Here is a 20584-nt window from a genome sequence, read left to right on the forward strand (position 1 = left end):
TCTGGGAACTCTCTTCCTGACAGCACTGTGGGGAAGGCAGCTCATGACTACCTTCTCAAAGGTAATCAGGGATGAGTAACAAATGCTGGCCTTGTCAGTGACATGGAAGAATGAATAAAATATAACTGAGTTACAGTTTTAAAGTAAGGTTTTAAAAAAAAAAGTCCAATTTCCTCTTAGTAAAAGCTCACTAGGCTGGGTTTTGAGATAAGAACAATGACGAAGGCTAACTGTGCTCACCTTTATAATGAGATAAATTTTACAGTAACGTCTGGTATCCAGATATGTGCAGTTAAACATACAGATCCAAAATGTTGCTGTCAGAGGTATGTCACTCCTCTACAGGGTGCAGTGTTGGAGTCTTCACTGATGGACTTGACAGTGAAATCAATGCAATGATGCAAACTTGGGGTGCCCGCTCAATAATTCCCATTAAAAATAGTGAAAAAGATTAGGGCTGCAGCATTTAGGTATAGGTGAGTTTTAAACAGCATGAGAAGTGATAATTACTGCCAAACAAACAATTTGGGCCTGAAAAATTAATTCTACAAGAATGGAGTCTGACTCCTTCAGAAGATAATTAATGTTAAAGATATCAGTTTGTGCCTTTTCTTCACCAGTGACCACAAAATCTAGGCCATTCACCAAACGATTACTTAACTCTGATGGACCAACAGGAATAGTGGCAGTATTGGTGTGAGGTTGCCTGAGTGACAGGGAACAGAAAGTAGTGGTAAATGGTTGTTTTTTGTCCTGGAGGAAGGTATACAGTGGGGTCCCCCAGGGTTTGATATCAAAACCACTGCTATTTCTTAATATTAATGCCTTAGGCTTGGATCTGCAGGGCATAATTTCAAAATTTGCAGGTAAAACCAAACTGCATGTATTGTGAACAATGAGGAAGGTAGTGATAGACTTTACAAGGACATACACAAGGTGGTGGAATGGGTGGACACATAGCAGATGACTTCTGATGCTGAAAAGTTTGAAATGATACATTGTGGTAGGAGAGATAATATAAAAGAAAGATTACAATTCCAAAAGGGGTGCAGGTGCAGAAATCTTTGAAGGTGGCAGGGTAGATTGACAAAGCAGTTATTGAGGTAAATGGGGATCCTGGGCTTCATAAATAGAGGCATAGAGTGCAAATGAAAGAAAGTTAAGGGGAACCTTTATAAAGCACTGGTTTGGCCTCAACTGTGTCTAATTCTGGGGACTATGCTTTAGGATGGATGAGAAAGTTTTTAAGAGAGTTCAGAAAAGATTTACGAGAATAATTTCAGGGATGAGGGACATCTGTTACATGGATAGATTGGAGAAGCTGAGGCTTTAACCTAAAGTAAAGCGAAGGTTGAGAGAAAGTTTGATGGAAGTGTTCAAAATCATGAGGGGTCTGAACAGTGTAGATAGAGAGAAACTGTTCCTGTTGGTGGAAGGATTGACAACCAGAGGACACTGATTTAAGGTGAATGGGGAAAAAATCCATAGGCAACATGAGGAAAAATCTTTTGATGCAGCAAGTTGTTAGAATCTAGAATGCACTGCCTAAGCGTGTTGTGGAGGCAGATTCAATCATGGCTTTCAAAAGAGAATTGGATGATTATCTAAAGGGAACACATTTCCAGGGTTACAAGGAAAGGGTGAGGGAGTAGGACTAATGAAGCTTGTCTTGCAGAGAGCCAGCATGGACATGCTTTATGTAGTAATTTATTATTGCAACCAGGTGTAAGAGGTTATCACGCCCAAAGTAAAATGCTAAAGGAATGCAAAATATTTTAACCTATTCAGCTACATGCTATGGATTATTAATTTACAAAGCCACTAAAATAAAAATGACCAATATCCTTATTTAAGTGGATTTTGAATGAAAATAACTTTCTTCATTAAATCTTGGCATGCAGTTTGATTTACAGGAAAAACATAAAAAATATGAATTTAGTAAATAATGTTCAAGACTACAGCAACAGAGCCAGAATGGCTGAAATTAAATGAACAAAGTAGTGCATAACTGAGGCGAAATAAAAGACAAATGGGACAAGAATGGAGAAGAATTTGTTCTGATCAGCCTCAAGACTTTAAAAATGTTTACCCATATTCTCCAAATGTTTCTTCTTTCATTGGTTGGGCCTCTGGATCTGCACGAGCATCTTCTTTATCTTTAACTGCACGGGAAAATTAATAACACATGAGATCAGAAATTAAACTTAGTCTGCTGTTTCTTGGTTCTAGACCTTCAACTCCTGAGTTCATTTGAGAAAATGTATGAAAGAAAATCTCAAAATAAAAAGTGTTATTCACCTTCTTTAATTATGCTTTAAAAGGTAAAGGTACTTAAGTTTTTTTTTTATTTTCTGTGATTCAGCAATCCTCCTTATTCCTATATTTCATGTTTTCACACAACTGCTTGGAGACAGTCAAACAGCAGAAAAGCTTATGCAGAATTCCTATTCAGTGACATTATGATTTAAATGTATTGTGTGGTGATGTGACAGGGAAGAGGTACTTCACAAAATGCCTGTTACCAAGTAGCTTGATAGGCAACTTGAAAGGTATTAAGCACAGCAACAAAGAAGAAATCAATGTCCCCCATAGCTGAATAGGTATATCTGTTTATAATATTCACACTTGAATGACAATTATATAGAATATTTTTAATTATAATTAGAAGGACATATTTTTAAAATGCTTTTGCCATTATTATTACCAATTATCATAATTCTGAATAAAATGAGACATTAAAATTTGAATTCAAAAAGTAATACAAAATATAGATTGTGCCTTTTATAAGCACACAAAATTACAAGCAAAATGTCTTATCAGACCTACCATGTATGCATATGATTATAGACAAATTAAAATAAGCTGTCTTGGATTGCCCAGAGTTGGTCTTCATGGACAAAATTTTCCAAGCCCACAGGCAGCGGGCATGATAGGTGCCATACATGGAAAATACGACGGCATTTGCTTCATGACGGCGTGAAGGCAGATCGCGATCGTCCGCTCAGCCTGCCGACAGTGGGCTGCATTTCCCGCCATCGGTCGGCAGGGAGCTAATTGGAATACATCACAAAATAATTAAAAGGCCATCCCGCCAGGCTCTTGGAACCCTGCTGGATTGTCCGTCCACTTCGGTGGGAAAGCACTCCGATATGTTTCACAACATCACGCAGGTGACATGCACTTGGTGGCCTTTGGGGGAACTGAAATGAGTGAATAGCAGCATTCTCCACAGCTTGCCTGTTGTTTACAGGCCTCAGGGGCACTGGGAGGCGGGGGAGGCAGAGGCAAATGATGGCCAGCCTCGGAGGCGATTGTTGAGGTTGGGGGGTGGGGAATGCTGCCCTGGCGCTGCATTCCATGTACAGGCAATCGAGGTGGGGGGCAGGGTAAGCGAGGGAAGCAGCCACGCATTAGGGACACCTGTATAAACTGACCATGCCTCTGCAACTGAGAGAGATCAGGCGCAGCCACCATGATATGATTGGGGTCGGGCTCCTAGCCTGCTCACCCATGCAAGCAACGTGCTGGCACCAAAGGGCCGCCAACCACTTCATACCTTCCCACCCCCCACACACCCACCCCACCGGCACAGACTTCGAGTCCGCCACCATTTTATTGGACCGTGCAGCAGTTGGCTGCACACGTTGTACAATCTCCTCGCCAATGCTGGCCATGTAGCAGTCACTGCTGGATGCGCTCACAGCCCCTTGTAATCTCAGCATCCTGGTTTGGACCAGCGTGCCATATGTCACAGGTTGGCAGGTCAGCCATGCAGCACATTCATCTCTGGCCATTCTCGGGGTGACCAGCACTCTCCGGGAAGCATTAAGGAGCAGTCATACAGGGCCAGGAAAGTTGCTAAGTTCAGCCATGGTAATGATGGTCAGAATTTTGTCGTCGGCGAGCAGGGGGCGGGGCCGCTCGCCAACATGTAAAATGACGAGGGATGATGTCAGGCGGACACCCCCAATGTCATCCCGGCCCATTTAAATTTTTAGGAAGGTGAGGGGACAGCAAAATCAGCTGCGGGACCGTCGACCTGTCAATAGCCAATTGAGGCCATTGACAGGATCATTGAAACAATTAAAGGACCTGCCCATCCAATCTTAAGGCTGGCAGGCAGGCCAGGAGCCCCAGCGGGCAATAGAAAAAACATAAAGGTGTAAAAATACTTTACACTTACCTTTCAGAATGTTTCTGACTCTTCAGCAGGCTTTCCATTTTTTTCACAAATGCAGAAACCTGGTATGTTTTCCATGGGCTTTGAAATTCCTGCACCACCAGGTGAAAATGGTGTGTGGGAGGGAATCTGATTTTTGTTCCCGTTTAAATTGGGGAACCTGACCTCAGCAGAGGCAGGTATGTGTTTTGCACACTAGGGGCAGAATCCTGTTGAGGGGTGCTGGCAAGAGACTGGCACTGCCTATTTTTGGTATGGCCTGCTGAACCACAAGCAAATCAGGCAATGGTGAGGCCAGTGGTGGGCCTTCCCCTGGGGCTGCATTTTCCCCTTGTCGGGAGCGAAGTTGAATGGTAGGCGTGCACAGGCGCACTTCCTATTGGTGCCCCTGATTGGGGGCGTGGTGCCATTTTATGTGGGTGGGCCAATTAAGGCCTGCCCAGCATGACATCCAGACAGAAGTGCTACGCGCTTCCTGTGCGGGAGGGGGGAAATCCCAAAATCGAGAGTGCGCTCTTTCACGCATGCACACGAAAGAGCGCACTCATCTCCCTGAGGCTAACTGCTGCCTCAGGGAGATCGGCTCAAAATGTAAAAAACCTAAAAATAGAAAAGTAAAATTTCCCTAACATGTCCCCTCATGTGACAATGTCACATGAGTTGGGACATGTCCATTATTTTCACAAAAACTTTATCAATGTTTTTAAAAACCTACATGAAACTTCATCCCACCCGTGGATGAGGTGTCATGATTTTTCTAATTCGCGCCGAGGCTCCTGGCCTGCCCGCCAACATTAAGGTTGGGCAGGCAGATCCTTTAATTACTTAATTGACTCTGTTAATGGCCTCAATTGGCCATTGACAGGTTGGCAGGCAGGCAGCTCATTTCACTGCGCCCCAGCCTATCAGGAAATGTAAATGGGGTGCGGTGATGTGGGGGGTTCCCTAACAATATAAACAATATAAAACAGTATAAAATATAAAACCCTTATAAAACAGTATATAATATAGACTCCACCCCCGCTCACCGACATGTAAAATCCTGCCCCTGGAATCAAGACACCAGGTGTGGAAGTTTTGCCTACCAAGAACTGTCGGCCAATTAGAGCTCTTTGGCTCAGTAGCATCACTGGGAAAATCATGGCTGCTGCCACAAGTACAGGCACTGGAGTCCCAGGATCGCAGAACAACGCAGGCCATAGTTACATGGGTGCACCCTGGCGTGGGGGTCATGGGGAGAGGATAAAGGGTTGGCAATGGGCCCCTCTGCCATGATGCCCAGTCTCTCAACTTCAGTGAGTTCCTTTGGTCGAGGGTCCCCTCATTTCCCCTTCCCTCTCCTTCCCCCCTCCCCCCTTCCTCACTTCCCCACGCCCCAGGAGGTAGCAAGCTGGCTGTACTGTTTTAGCTGCCGTGCGTTCTGTCTGGTGACTGGCTCACCTGCAGCTGGGTTAATACCAGTGCCAGGAGGATGACACCCTTAAGTGGTCATTAATTGGTCACTTAAGAGTCTCAACTGGCAGTGGGGCAGGAAGGTCGACCATGGGCCTTCCTGCCTAGAACCTAATTCTGGCAGAGGTGAGGAGGTGGCTGGGGTTTGGATGCACCACCTCCTGCCTAATTAAATGGCCTTCCTACCTCCAAGCTCACCACTGGAGAGAGCAGGATATTCTACCCAAGGCATTCCCAACGTGCAAAAAGGCAAGACGAAAATGGCGCAGGGTTGGGAATGAGGGAGAAAAATCAGAAATTCTCAGAAAGAAGGATCATGTGTGGCCATTTGTGCCTCTGCACCCAGATGAAAATTTGGCCCCTGAAGTGCACAATGTATTGCCCAATATCTACTTAAATTGTACTGTGACCCATGGGAGGTTAAATAGAAAACTTATTGTGCATATCCGCTACCATAATATCATATTCACTGCAACTTGCATTTTTATGTCTTTATGAAAAATGACTGAAAGTAATCGAACAAGACAAGGTAGCAAACCAAAAGTAGGTTCATTTTCCATTAGGTACATAACTGGACAGAATATAAGATGTAATCCATATCTTTATGCTCTTATTTCATTTTAAAAAAAAGTAGGCATGACATTACCAAACCATTGGTTGGGCCCGTTTCATTGCGCAAGTAAGCCAGAAGATAAAGGTATTAAGATTAGATGAAAATCTTCTTTGCTGATAGTCTAGGATGTGATGAAAGGTGATTTTAACTCATTGATAGCTAGAGTTTTTTCCAATGACTCACGTGCAGCAGTGCACATAGTTATGACTGCTAGACATTGCAAGATAATTATGTTTTTAAACTGTCTCTTTAATTCAAGGTAAAATGGAGTAGTGGAGAAGGGGTTTCGATCCCCTACTCATTCTGCCTGCCTGTGACCTGGTTGCTGTGGAGACCAGGTGAAGTCCTACTGAAGTCGAAGCGCTGAATTTCACACCTGGACAGAAAGAAAGGAACAGATGGCTTTGCTGTGTGCAGACTTACTACTCAGAGACCCTGGTCAGAGAGAGAGATACACAGGGAAACAGCAGTTGCTGTGAAAAGTAGGGAGAAAGGCTGTTCTCTGTTAAAGGAACATGACTTGTTGAAATTTAAGGACACCAGAAGATTCTCCCTGGGGGGAAGGAGACGCTGGGGAAGGCTTTGCTGAAGTCAATTTGGGGATTCTCAGAAGACTGAGGGAACTGACTTTCGACAGAAACCGGACTTTGTGACTTAGTGAAATGGGGAGAAGCAAGCCTCTTGGAAGCTAGGAGTAACTTTGAACTGAGTTCTGTAAAGAACATAATTCTTCAGTAGGTGTGTTTTACATATAATCATGGTGCAGGCTTTTCGGTCATGTTAGGAAGCAAATGGGGGATATATTTTCTGTAGTTCAATGTATTAGTTGCCTACTAAGCAATATTTAGTTAATGTTGATTTTAGTCTATTTGTTACAGTAAAAGTCTTAAAATGTGAAATCTTGTCATATGAACCAGTCATTGGGAATTCAAATCTTTAAAAAAAAAGTTATCAGTCTCTATGGGGGTCATAACAACACTTTCTTTATTACAGAGCAAGTCCAGCATGGTACCTTTTAGGCTGCTTCTTGGCTGTGTATCCGTGCAGCTTAGTGGGAACATTAGTGATGAGTGTAACCTAACATTATAGAAACATCATAAATTAAAACATTCGATACAGGATGGGAATCTGCTATCTCTACCTGGTCCAGTCTACTCTACTCACATCTAGGATTTTTCATTCTACATTTTACTGGTCTAAGTAATCCACTTTTGAAAAAAATCTCTTTTTAATTGCTGAGTAGAATAGTTCATATTAATAGTTAAAACACTGTACAATAAGGTCACATGCTGATATTTTAATCCCAGACATTGAGGATCTCATTACTCTTCAAATAGTGTTAATTTAAACTGAAATCGAAATCTTACAATTGATGCACTCTAAGATGCTTAGATGCATCATCTGAAGAATCTGAGTTGAAAGGTCACAGCAAATGGGTCATTGGCTTGGAAAGCTGAATATTTCTAACCAGCAGGAGTAATCAATTTTCAGGAGAAAAATTACTCTAGATTTATCCATACAAAGGATTGGAGAGGAGCATTCAGAAAAGAATATTACAAAATAAATCCGTCTATACCAACAGCATTCCCTAGCCCAGTGAAAAATACAGCTATTCCTATATTTGGATACTAAATTCTGATGCACACCAACTCCTGTCTATTACACATAAAAACCCCATATGCACACTTATTTTGGCCAGTTTGAACCAGTTCAGATATTTTAGGTCCTATGCTCATTCATAATATTGATACCAATCTCCTTCCCAATCTGCATTTATTACTTGGTTTTGGAAACTATGTTATTATGAGTATCAAGTGTGTCTTTGGTCTTGATAATGAAAGGAATCTAATTAGCAAACTGGAGCAGATGAGAGTTGGACGGGTTTCAGAAAGCTGTGCATTTGAGACAAGATGAATAAGAAAGCTGCATCAGGATGTTGGGCTGAGATTTATTTTGGTGCAAGGAATATAAATAAGTTGGTTGGCAATAAGAAATGAGACTTGTCTCCGGAACATGAGGGAATAAGCTGGAAAAAATGAGTTTCATACTTCTCTAACAGAAGTATTTTCAATTAGGATTTGACAGCAAGGTGGATTCAGCAGTTTCTATAGGAAGAAAAGATTTATTCCTTTGACTGTTGTGATACCACTTTACCTGAGTCGAGAGTATTTAAGGCCTTTGCTATTTTTAAGCTGTATTTAGTTTAATGAACTTGTTTATCAATGAACCATAATCATCAATTCTGTAACATAAAGCAATAACATTTATTTCTGTTGTGTTCTGTTAGTTGGCAAACAAAAATACAAAATATTTTATTTTATTTATACTATCAAAAAAATCAGATAGATGGTTTTGCCCATTAAATACCACATTGTTCATACAGTATATTGAATAAAAAGGGGGAATAAAATAAAACTTTAAATCATTTGTTTGTGAATTAGTTTTGCATCTATTCTGGCTGGTTGCAAATCCAAGCAGCTTAACAATTACAAAAATTATCTCTGTATTTGGATTATATTTTCATAGAGAATTGGTAAAGTGATTCTGCTCATGATTATTTGATCATCATAGATTTTTCTTAAAGAATAGAATATCACAAAAGAAATCTGACTATACCAACAGCGTTCCCTAATCCAGTGAAAAACATAGCTATTCCTATATTTGGATACTAAATTCTGATGCACGCCAAATCCTGTCTGTTACACATATATACCCCATAAGCACACTTATTTTGGCCAGATTGATTACTCCTGCTGGTTAAAAACATTCAGCTTTCCAGACCAATGACTCATTTGCTGTGACCTTTAAACTCAGATTCTTCAGACGATGCATCTAAGTATCTGAGTGCACCACTTGTAAGATTTCAATTTAAATTAACACTCTTTGAAGAGTAATGAGATCATCAATGTCTAGGATTAAAATATCAGCATGTGACCTTATTGTACAGTATTTTAACTAATGATATGAACTATTCTACTCAGCAACTAAAAAGGGTTTTTTTAAAATGGATTATTTAAATCAGTAAAATGTAGAATGAAAAATCCTAGATGTGAGTAGAGTAGACTGGACTAGGTAGAGATAACAGATTCCATCCTGCACCGAGTGTTTTAATTTAGGATACTTCTACAATATTAAATTCCACTCATCACAAATGTTCCCACTAATCTGCATGGATGCACAGCCAATAAAGTGTTGACTGAGTTTGAAAAGAGGCTTGAGAAATTCACTCCACAACAATACCCATTGGGCAGATTCTGCAACATTGTAGGCAATATTTTACATGCAGAGTTTAAATTCTAAATGTTTACAGAGGCAGTTTAGATGTTAAATGGCAGCTCACCACCATCTTCTTGGGGGTAATTTGGGATAGGCAACAAATGATGCCATTGACACTCACAATCCATGAAATAGTAAAACAAGTCTGTATAAAAGCATATACATTACTCAAGAAAGAAGGAAGTGGGACCAGAAGTGAAGTGCACGCACATGACTTTTTAGCAATACTAGCCTCTCTCCTGTGATATTTTACATTGGGGTCTAGATTATGCATCATCTTCAGGTGAAAAGAGATGAGGGTTTGCGTAATGGAACCAATTTCATTCATACTGTCCTTATTTTTATGCAATACTTTGAAAAATTTATGGCAATTTCGCAAAGGCGTAGGCTGGAATTTTCCGGCCCATTGGCACCAGGCTGGGGAGGGGAGGACACAATATGCCGAGAAGGCCAAAAATCAGTTTAACGCCGTGGTGAAATCAGTTTGCGATCGTGCACTTCACCTGTCAATGGCAGACCGTGTTTCCCACCGCCTTACATCGGGAATCTAATTTCAATACTTTAGCATCTTTGCTCACCGGAATCAACCCTCCACGCTGGATCATCCGGGCACATTGGTGTGTGTTTCAGAACTGAACATAAGCAACGTGCACCTGGTGAGCTGCACTTCACTCCGGACTTCGAGGTTTGTTTGCCTACCTTGTTTCGGGCACCACTCATGATCATCAGCACCAGGCTTCGCAGGCAGCACCACATCACTTTTAGTGGGGCTCACGGGCAGGTCTCTACCTACCAGACCAGCTGTAAGAGTGGCTTTTCAATGGCTGCATGGCTTGGGCTTGCTTGGGAAAGGGGGAGAAGTGGCCTTTGACAAGGGAAGAGGCTGCAGGGTGAGGGCTGTACTCGGGAAGGGGGAGTTCAAGGTATTTGAGGGCATAACTTGATCTGTGCAAGTGGCTTCAAGATGGTGAGGGCTGAGAAAGCTGTCTCCAGAGGGGATGAGGCCAGTTGAAGATGTGAGGGTTTGTGTGAGAGAGTGAGCAGTGATGTACCTTGAGTTGTCAGTGAGTGTATAAGTCTGTAAAGCCAGTGAATGTGTGATGGGCTTGTGAGTGTGAGAGTTTAAAGTGATAAGATGGTTGCCTTACCCTGGCGGCACATACAAGATCATCAATCATTTTCTGCACTGGATGGCAGACCTCTTGTGCGCAGTATTAGCACTGACCACCTCTGCCAACACCTCCCAAGCTGGAGAACTGAGACTGATGGGCCTCCTACGGCCAGAGGTGGCGTAGAGGTCATCACGGGGAGCCTCCATGGCATCCAGAACGTGTCCTAGGGATGTGTTACTGAAATGGTAGGGGCAGGGGCGGGGGCTGCACTTTTCTTGGCTTTTGGAGCTATGTCTTCACCGCAGCAGTCCTGGGCTGTAAGCAATGAGAAGTGTGCGTGTGGCTGAAGTTTAAATATGGCACTGCGTGTGAGGAAGCGGCAAGATAACGGCATGGTGGGCAAATCAGAGGCTGTCCGCCAGTGAGAAGGCATGTTTCCTGTGGTTGCATAATTAATGAGGCGGGAATGGGACGATACGGTGTGAAAACCTGCCAGCAAACTACATTTTTCCCGCCCGTTACCGTACTTCATGCAAATCTGGGAAAATTCTACCTGTAAAGTTAGTTGCTACAGAGGAATATCTCTGCCATACAGACTGAGGAACTTGCAGTTTCCAATCTAAATCAGGACATCGCAATTTATACTTGAAACATTGATACAGGAAGTTAACACAGACATACATTTTAAATATATTGTTAATACACACACACACACACAACTTTAAGCAAACATTGACACAGATTATAATTATACTACATTCCATTATGGGTTCAATTTATCACGAAATTATAAAAAAAACAAAAAAATAGTATTTGAATGTCTGACTATCAGGAACAATCTTTAGACCTGTCCTGATTATGCTATTTTGACATTTTCTTTCCTATTGTGCTTTTATTTATTCTATCGGCACTAACATTATCTATTTCAATATGCATTTCTATTCAGTGGTCATATACTTGCTTATATGTTACAAAATTAAACATAAGTACATACCAGAATATTTTCCTCCTTTGTTTCTCTTTATGAAACAAGCAATTAGTAAAATCAAGGTAAGGAGAGCAACAGCACACATCAGGCCAATAAACCATCCTTGTGTCGATATTCCTCCGCGAATTCCTGCATAAGCCGTTTTAGGCCACATAATTAATCATTAAGAAAAGCAGCAATTAGTAAAATTAAGTCATCATTTTCACCATCAGAAAGAAAGGTACATTATAAGATAAAGTGTTACAACTTTATGCAATTTATATACCATACATCACTTTTGCTCAGAAACCTTATCTAAATATCAAGAATTATTATATTTTTTAGATATTTAAACTTGCTTATTAGAAGCAGATTATTCATTTTATAATATATGCAAGGTATGTCTCACCTGGTAATGAGCTGCAAGAGAAAAATCTCATATGCTTTAGTTGTGTGATGTTATACCACTGAACTAGGGTTTGTTCGAAAGAACACTTCTCATTGATGTCACTTGGCACAATGCATGCAAGAAAGAGCTGAGTCAAAAGGTGCTAAAAAAGCCTAGTACAATTTTGGGTTTCCTAAAAGAAGCACATAACTTGTCTATATTATAGAAAAATACCTAATAAATATTGAAAACTTTTATGTTATTCTTAACTATTTTCTACTGTACTATATTATGAAATTATTTGATTCTATTCCAGGACACTGTCTTTGTATCAGTGGTTATGATGCCAATCAACTCTTGGATGTGTCCCTGCCTCATAAATTCCATTTTAGTTATCTATGCAGCTACAGATGAACTGAACAAAGCAAGCTGTCATAGTTATATCCTGAAAACACAATCATGAGTAATACTGTGTGGAATAACCATTTCTTCTGTATTAGATTAAAATTTAAGCAAATTGTTTTTGACATCTGCTGAACAAAAACATAAAATTATTCAGGGAATTGAGAATAGCTTTGAAATTCAAAGAGAACCTTAAATTACCAGTGTGTGCATGGATACTGATTCGATTGATTCATTCACTGTTATCTCATCATGTATGATTTTGGCTTGATATACCAGTCATGAGTGAATTATAAAGCATGGTAACAAGAGCCAGTTAAGCAATAGCAAAAGCATCAGTAGCCCATGCACAAACAATGCTGATGAATTAAGAAAAAATAAGTTGAACCATCAGGATAGCAGCAAATCACTTCAATAGAAAGAACTCAAAAGAATTGAACATTATGTGCACATTGTCCCAATATCATAATTTCTATAGATTATAATATCCGGATGTGTTTTTTTTTCTGAGACTTATTTTGAAACATTTTTTTTTCTTTTGATAATATTAGGAAAAATTTTTCCATATCAACAACACTTTTGAATACGGATGTTTCTTTCAGTGGCGGAGCATGGTTTGGCCACTTTGGTAGATAGTGGTTGTAGGGGGGAGGTGGTGAGCAGGGTGGGTTGTCGCCTTTGAAATTTGGCCAAATTGGAGGACAGGAATCCAAGCTGGTAACTGGGAAACATTCCCAAACCTAGGCTGAAGGCTGGGTCAGGAACTGCACTGACTTGCTGGCCAAATCTGGTGGCTGAAAACAGGAGACAAAGACTCCCTGGAGTGAAATGGAGGCATTACTCCAAAGGCATGGTAGCTGACCTCAAGATAATTTGGGGGGTGGAGGGGCAAGGTGGGAGACTGATGACCCACCCCCTCCCCACTGGCTCCGCCACTGGTTTCACGAGTATTTTTACTTTAAATGTATGAAAAATGTGTTCACTAGATTTTAAATCGGACCACGCCTCACCTTTTCCCCTTGTTTCTATAACATCTTCAAAAATGCTAGTGTTATCAAACCAGTTCTTAGCCATAAGACGGATTGTATATTCAGTTCCAGGTTCTAGCCCTTCTAAGATGTGGAAATTTTGTGAAACATTTACTGCGTCTGAAATCTTCCATTTACCTTTACCTATGGAAATTGCATTAAGAAAATTAACTCCAACACATTGGTTGGGATTTTAATCCCACAACAACTCAAGCATAATTAGGGTCAATTATAAAAGTTATGCCACATTTATCACTATACTTTTTATTCTTTAAAATGTCAATGGAAATAGATAATTGGAAACTACATAACAATACAAATTATACAATGACAATATAATTTGGTATTTATAACAAAAGTTGCCTATAGCTGGTGCTAATTGGAGAATGAGTTATAAAGAAATAAACTGCATTGATCTGCTTCATTAATCATAGTTAGTGGGGCTAGTGGAATAGATACGTTAACAGGCCCATTGGGGATTTCATTACAATTTCTGCAAGAATTAGAGAGCGAGAAGGGCTTACGGTTATTCATGTATGCAACATAAAATTCAGAAGCTGCATGTCCCATTCCTGGAATCCAGCTGATGTTTGCATATGTTGCACTTACAGAAGAACCGATGTTCAGCAAGACCGGAACTATTGAATAAGTAACAAGACAAGCAATATTGCATTAATGCAGCATTGTTAGTTGCAGATATAGGAAAGTCAAAAGGAGGGTTAGATTACAATTTTGCCAACAGCAAGCACACTACAGGGTTTGTAATTAAAGATCAGTTAAATAAATGCTGGGATGACTGTTGGCTACTGATTAAATTCTGGTCTGCAAATCAGCAATAAGTGCACGCTTGTCATGGCATGTTTATTAATTTCTAACCCTGACATACTGCAGGATGGAACAAAGAAATAGAGATGAGTTGAAAACTATTAATGTTTCATATTTGAAAATTAATTTTTAACTCAGTCCTACAAAGAGACTGATAAGAAGAATGAGAAATGAATGTTGGTAAATAGCTAATTGATATAATATCTTATTCAAATATTTTATTTTCGAATGTTGAAGCTGCAGAGCAGCTAACTGTATCATGTTCCATTCTGTAGTAAGGCAGCAGAATACAGCAGGCTCTGCAAAAGGAAACACCGTTACTTCAATCTTATTAGTCAGTTAAGAAAAGATTTTGCTAAGCCCTAAGGAAACAGTTCGAGACAAACTGGAAAAGGTAATGAGATAGTAATTGAATAAGAAGCAGAGTCTGTACAGGCAAAATTGTAGAAACATACAATGTTTTTATCCATCAGTATTATAGCACTGTTGCTGGAATAATATTCGATATTACCAAGCTTCTCACTTAGGGTTTTGCAGAAATACTGTTAGATGCTGCACAGAAGAAGAATTTCATGAGCACAAAGAAATGACTACTGATAGAAATGCAATTTAAACAGTAGTTTAGTCTAAGCAACATCTCCTCATAACAAAAAGACCAAGCGTGCTGTTTTCTGGTATCTCAGCCTTCAATACAATTCAAAGTCATTTTAAAATGGCTCAATATTAAACTCAAGAGCAGAATGTTGATAAATGGCTCATTCTCTGTTTCAATAGCATACTTCATATATACTTATATTTCTAAGACAGAAAACGTCACATGGGCTACAAGGAATCAGGTCAGGTTCCTCCCAAGGTGTGAAAGATCCCCAGCTCATCACTTCTCATGAAGAATGAATCAGTTACAGTGCTTTTAGACACAATGGACTGCTAGAATCTATCATTACCTGGAGCAAAATTGTACTCATGGGCTAGCATCTTCAATCCTATTCTTTGAGAGTCAGGATGATTATTTTACATTTTTCTGCCGATAAAAGACTTTTGTTTTGACTGGTGTAAAAACATTTCCAGAGACTGAAAGTACCATCATAGCTCATTGAATACAATCACCTGTCAGATGGGAACAATCTACATGTAGCTTTGTGATAAATTACACAAAATAACTACATTTGAAAAGTGTCGAAAATTGCAAATTTTCAGTTTTGAATCAGGTATTTTTTTAAAAAAAAAGAATGCCCATGCACATGCCATTTGATTGTGTATTTTGCATGTCCTAGTTTGCAAAGGCACACAGCATAATTGCAGGTAGTATTCCTTTGCTGTGCCCCTGATGGCAAACCTCAACTGTGGAAACAGATGTATACACAGCAGGGAGAACTTTAAACATCTCAATATGTTAATTTGCTGTCTACAGGAAAAAAAAGCTTCACAACTTGAAACAGTTTCCTATAATACACCACTTTGAATTCATGTTGCTGAAATGTAGGATATTATACAACTGACTATGAAATACCTATAGAAGACAGAGAATCATTGGCAACAAGGGTAAGGGGAGAATTTGGAATAGAGAAAGTGGAGGAGAATCCTGAAAAATAAAGCACAGAAATAGACACATGAGAATCTACAGAACTGTCAAAGGGTACTGGGTAAAAACACAAACGGAACAATGGCATGACTTGAACATTATACTTTCCAGCACTCTTCTGCTGTGTAAAACTACAAATAATCAGATAAAATAGGGTTAATTTTGTGATGCTGTTTTTAAAATGTTGAGAACAGAGCTAACTATTAATAGTTTGGGTTGGAGCTTTCTGGTGCCTACACATACGAAGATTGGGCTTAATTTTAACTTTGGTGTCCACATATTTTGTTCTCCAAGCTGTGACTTTGGGCCTTTACTACATCCAAGGCATTTTATCACACTGTTTACTTCTCCCCATTTGTAACAAGTGTTTAGTACCAGGATTCCAAAGCGTTTCTTCCAGCAGAAAAAAAATGCCATCTTCAGGTGTAAAAAGACCCCAAGTGAGAGTTTGCACCGTCAATGTCAAGCTCCAGTCATTCTATGTAAACTATTATATAAGCTATTATATATTATATAAACACTGAACATTTTCTCAAATGCTTGGATTTCAGTGCAAATGGTGAGATTTCAAAGCAAACAGGGAAAAAATAAAACACTTTTATCATAATGTACTGTCGTGATCTATTGGTTCTTTCTCTGTCACAGCACATTAGGTGTGAAAAACAACCTTACGCATAGAAAAACATGTCTTTATCTATTTATGATACAATAACTACAGGATTGTTGGTTTACTCTGCTTAATATCCAAGGAAGGGCTATTGCTATGATTCAAGTGCAAACATTTTGTGGGATCAATTTGACAACTCTTTTTTGGACTCAGACAGTTACTTAAATTTATAATAAAAATAGAAAAAGCTGGAAATACTCAGCAGGTCAGGCAACATCTGTCGAGAGAGAAACAGAGGTAATGGTTCAGGTTGATGATCTTTCTTCAGAATTGGAAAAAATAGAGATATACCAGGTTTTACACAGGTAAAGGCTGAAAAAGAAGGGGGAAGAAAACAAAAGGGAAAGTTCTTGATAGGGTGAAAGGTCATCAACTTGAAATGTTAACACTGGCTGAAGTGGTGTAAATGATGGATGAACCCCGAGGGGCCTTGAGGTTGGGTGGGGAGCATGAGGTGGCATAGTTTAACATGAATGGGACATGGGATGAAACTGTAAGGCTGCTTCTGTTTCAATTTTTTAAATTTAATGCAACAAAGTGCTGAAGCACAGCAGGGGCGGTGGGGCGGGGGGTTTCTTCCTAGCCTGTCTCTGCTCCCGGCAACCTCTGCACCCCTTCCAGGGGAGACAAGCCTTACTTCTAATCCAGCACTCTCCTCCCCGCCAGAAACTAAATCAGAACTGCGGGCAGCCATTTTTAAAGGTCAGTTTTGTAGAGCCAGGGGTTATTCTGTATTTGTACATTCAACCTGGGAGCAAGAATCTGGACCACTGTTCCTCTCTCCTCAGATGCTGCCTGACCTGCCAAATATTTGTTTTCTGTTTTTATTTCAGAATTGCAACTGCAGTATTTTGCTTTTGTATTAGCTATTTAACTTTGCTTGGTCCTGGTCCTTGTTGGATAGTATTTTTCAGGCTGTCAGGTTAAAATCGGAGTCATTCTGTAGCTTTGTAGAGAGCTGGTCAGGCCATGAAACTTACACAGTGAGGAAAAAAAACGTACAAGAATATCATGTACATTACAGGAATAGATTTCCTCTTCACCACCCAACTGGTAATTTGGAATTACTAGAATAAAGATCAGGTGGATTTTATAAAGGACAATGAAGACTGCAATCTACTCATGGTTTTGCAATGTCCTCACATCTACTTAGGAAGATAATCAAGCTTAAAAACTATAGTAGATTCTAAATAGCATAATGGCAACTGTTCACTGAATTTTCACTGCATGCAAAATTTCATCAAACCCAAGTCACAGTCAGATGAAATATTGTTCTGCCACCTACTAAAATCAAGGAACATCATGTGAGCACATGCAATAGAACCAATGAGCTGAAACAAATATATTTAGATATCTAGACATGAAATAATACTATAAGAAAGTCAGGGAGTAAAGGTGAGGGTGAAATTGGACTGAGATGCTCATCCACAAAATATTTGATATAAAAGTAAATGAAGAACAAAAAGATGGTGCAAAAACTGATCAAATTTGTAATGACTACTTTATACTCAGCAACCTTTTGGCAGACTGTATCCTGCAGCGAAGGCACATGCAATCAATTATGATAATTTGTTCGAAAATAAGTGTTTTGTTTTCCTTCATGCAAAACATTTCACTTTGCATTTGTGTCAGATGTAGCGATAATTCCGAAGCAAGTGAAAATTCTTCCCTCAGTTTTTGGATTTTATTTTTTTGAGCAATGAACCAACTAACATTACCTTGGTGTGAAAATTACAAATAAGTCAACTGTTTTCAGCAAAGCAATTTATCTTCTAGATTTTGCAAATAAAATAATGAGGTTAAGTGTATATGTTTAAAAACTCCTTCCAAGTTGAAAAAAATCTCTACATTTATTTGGCTCTAGGCCGAGCAACTAAATTAATAAAACTACTGTCATGTGCAAAACCTTGTGTCTGCTTGATAGCATTTGTTTTTTTCAGTGCATTTCAACTGATATCGGTGTAATTGGCATTAGAGATTGCAAATTTTAAGCGCAAATTGCATTCAGTGCAACTCGAGCTTCCATAATCTTCTGCACTAGTTTGAAAAACATTGTGCTGGAAGCAGGTTATGAATTAATCACCATCAAAAGTTCCTGTTAATTGTGCTCATTTGTAGGTCTTCGAGGAGGCTCCAAATACTAAGCTGAGTCTTTTGCATCCAAAAACAGTAATAGATATATTTTGAAAGGTTTTGAATGATTTTCTTTTTACGTTTACTAATGGACTAACTATTGTGCTCCAATCTAACTAAAAAAATAGTTTTTATATTTTCTAAAAGTCATTTTCAGCCACTTAAAATTGGATTACTCGCAGGCGATGGATTGACACTTTAAATTAAAATGTGCACTTTTTGTGAAAAACTCAATTCCAGCTGTATTAATCATCAAACTACAATTCTTAAATATAAAAAAAAAATTTTAAAAACTTTTTTAATAAGATAATTTTTGAAATGCTTCCCAATTGCATTGGTTCAGACAGATTTTACATTAATCAACATACAAGTAGACTTGAGCAGAAACCTGGGGAAAGAAAGATATTTTCAAAACTGGGATGACTTTGGGTGCAATTTGTGCCAGGATCATTAATTGCAGCCAAAGGAGAAACTTTACCCAATTCACTTTTTTCCAAAATCAAGTCAAAATCATACATGATTTAGTACTGGATGAAATTCAAATATTGCAAAAAAAAAAAATTTGCACATTAGCTCTGTAGCACCTGTGTATAAATCGTTCTTACTTTATGGATGCTTATTTGGCTAGAAATAAAACAATAGGGAAAATCACCATTAACTCACAAGCCACTCCTCCAAAAAGCATTTAGTGGGCATAAAAAGAGTTACGAGAACCCATCTTTACAACAGATGAAAAATTGAACATGTACATATTAAACTATTGTCAATGAGATTGCTGTAATAATATTTTTTTAAAATAACAATGTTAACTGGACTGGTTGCTCACCATTGACATCCCACTTTATTTGAGCCGTGAATTGCTGGACCTTTTTACACATTAATAGTGGTGAGCAACATTAGCATGTTATTCTAATGATCGCAAACAATACAAGCAATCATTTGTTTTCACTTGTCGATTACTTAGTGTGACCTGAAGCAAATCATCTCTAATTTTAACGAATGTTAGTAGCTGCTAGTTATGCTATTTAAAATATATTTGTATTCCATCACCTGTCTTCTTTGTGGGTAGGAGAAAATAATCTTTTGAAAGAAAAGAAAACAAAAACATATTAAAAATCACTCATTTTGCTAAAAATTGAAGAATTTTCCTTTGAAACAATTGCTTTCAGAATCAGTAAGCATTACGCTGTCACTGCTAAATTCTTTGGAACAACTGGAAATCTCCAATTGTGAAGTTTCCAACCAAGTTCAATCGAAGGATTAGTTCTTGGATTTTAAGATAAAAGTCTTAAATGCAAGGAAGAAATCCAGCATTTTCAAAACAACGTTTTCAAACGATTTTGCTTACAGATACATTGCAAACAAAATGCAACTTATATCTAATTGTTATGGCTGAACACTCATCTTGTCCAAAGGTTTCAGCCAACTGGAAACTTGGCCAAATTATTTCAAACCTAACACTCTATTTAGGCTCACATTCATATTTTAATTACATAATGAGAGAATCCATGTTCTTCATATGTAATCCTTTTACCAATGGAAAACTATAAAAACAAGCAACAAAAATTGCATGAGCACTGAATTCCAGTCATTTCAGAATAGTTTGTGAAAAAAACATAATCAATTTGTTTGGAAAAATCAACACTGGGAATTCAGGCAATGAACTTTGGATTTACCCTTCTTTGGACCATTAACAATAATTTGAAGAGAACATTCAAAACATTTGTTAGGGTTTTTGAAAAGGAAAGTCTAAGGAATGGTCCCAGATTTGCACTAAGTGCAAATCTAAGTTTTCCCACTGGCCGCAATGGCGGCTTTTCATGTTATATCATCCCAAACCCAGCACAATAGTTATGCATTCCCAGGAAACATGCCATTTCCATGGTGGGCTGGCTCTCATTCGCTCACCACACCATCAGCTCACTGGGCGTCATATTTAAAGACCAGCCATGTGCACAC

At 39.0% G+C, this 20584-nt stretch overlaps 1 protein-coding gene across 9 annotated transcripts in view; it reads right to left on the reverse strand.

The window, feature by feature from the left end:
• The window catches only part of chl1b (cell adhesion molecule L1-like b), a 727052-nt gene that overhangs the window by 23555 nt on the left and 682913 nt on the right, over nt 1-20584 (reverse strand). For 5 of the 9 annotated variants that reach the window (XM_041191219.1, XM_041191221.1, XM_041191223.1 and 2 more), the window contains 4 exons: nt 13943-14056; nt 13401-13562; nt 11628-11750; nt 2090-2162 (listed from right to left, as the gene is read on the reverse strand). In XM_041191219.1, the coding sequence (XP_041047153.1) occupies nt 2090-2162; nt 11628-11750; nt 13401-13562; nt 13943-14056 (472 nt within the window). The remainder of the gene's footprint in view (nt 1-2089; nt 2163-11627; nt 11751-13400; nt 13563-13942; nt 14057-20584) is intronic. The other 4 variants (XM_041191227.1, XM_041191226.1, XM_041191224.1 and 1 more) reach the window with 2 other exon arrangements.

The sequence above is a fragment of the Carcharodon carcharias genome, chromosome 7 (genome assembly GCF_017639515.1).
Source record: "Carcharodon carcharias isolate sCarCar2 chromosome 7, sCarCar2.pri, whole genome shotgun sequence".
NCBI lineage: Eukaryota > Metazoa > Chordata > Chondrichthyes > Lamniformes > Lamnidae > Carcharodon > Carcharodon carcharias.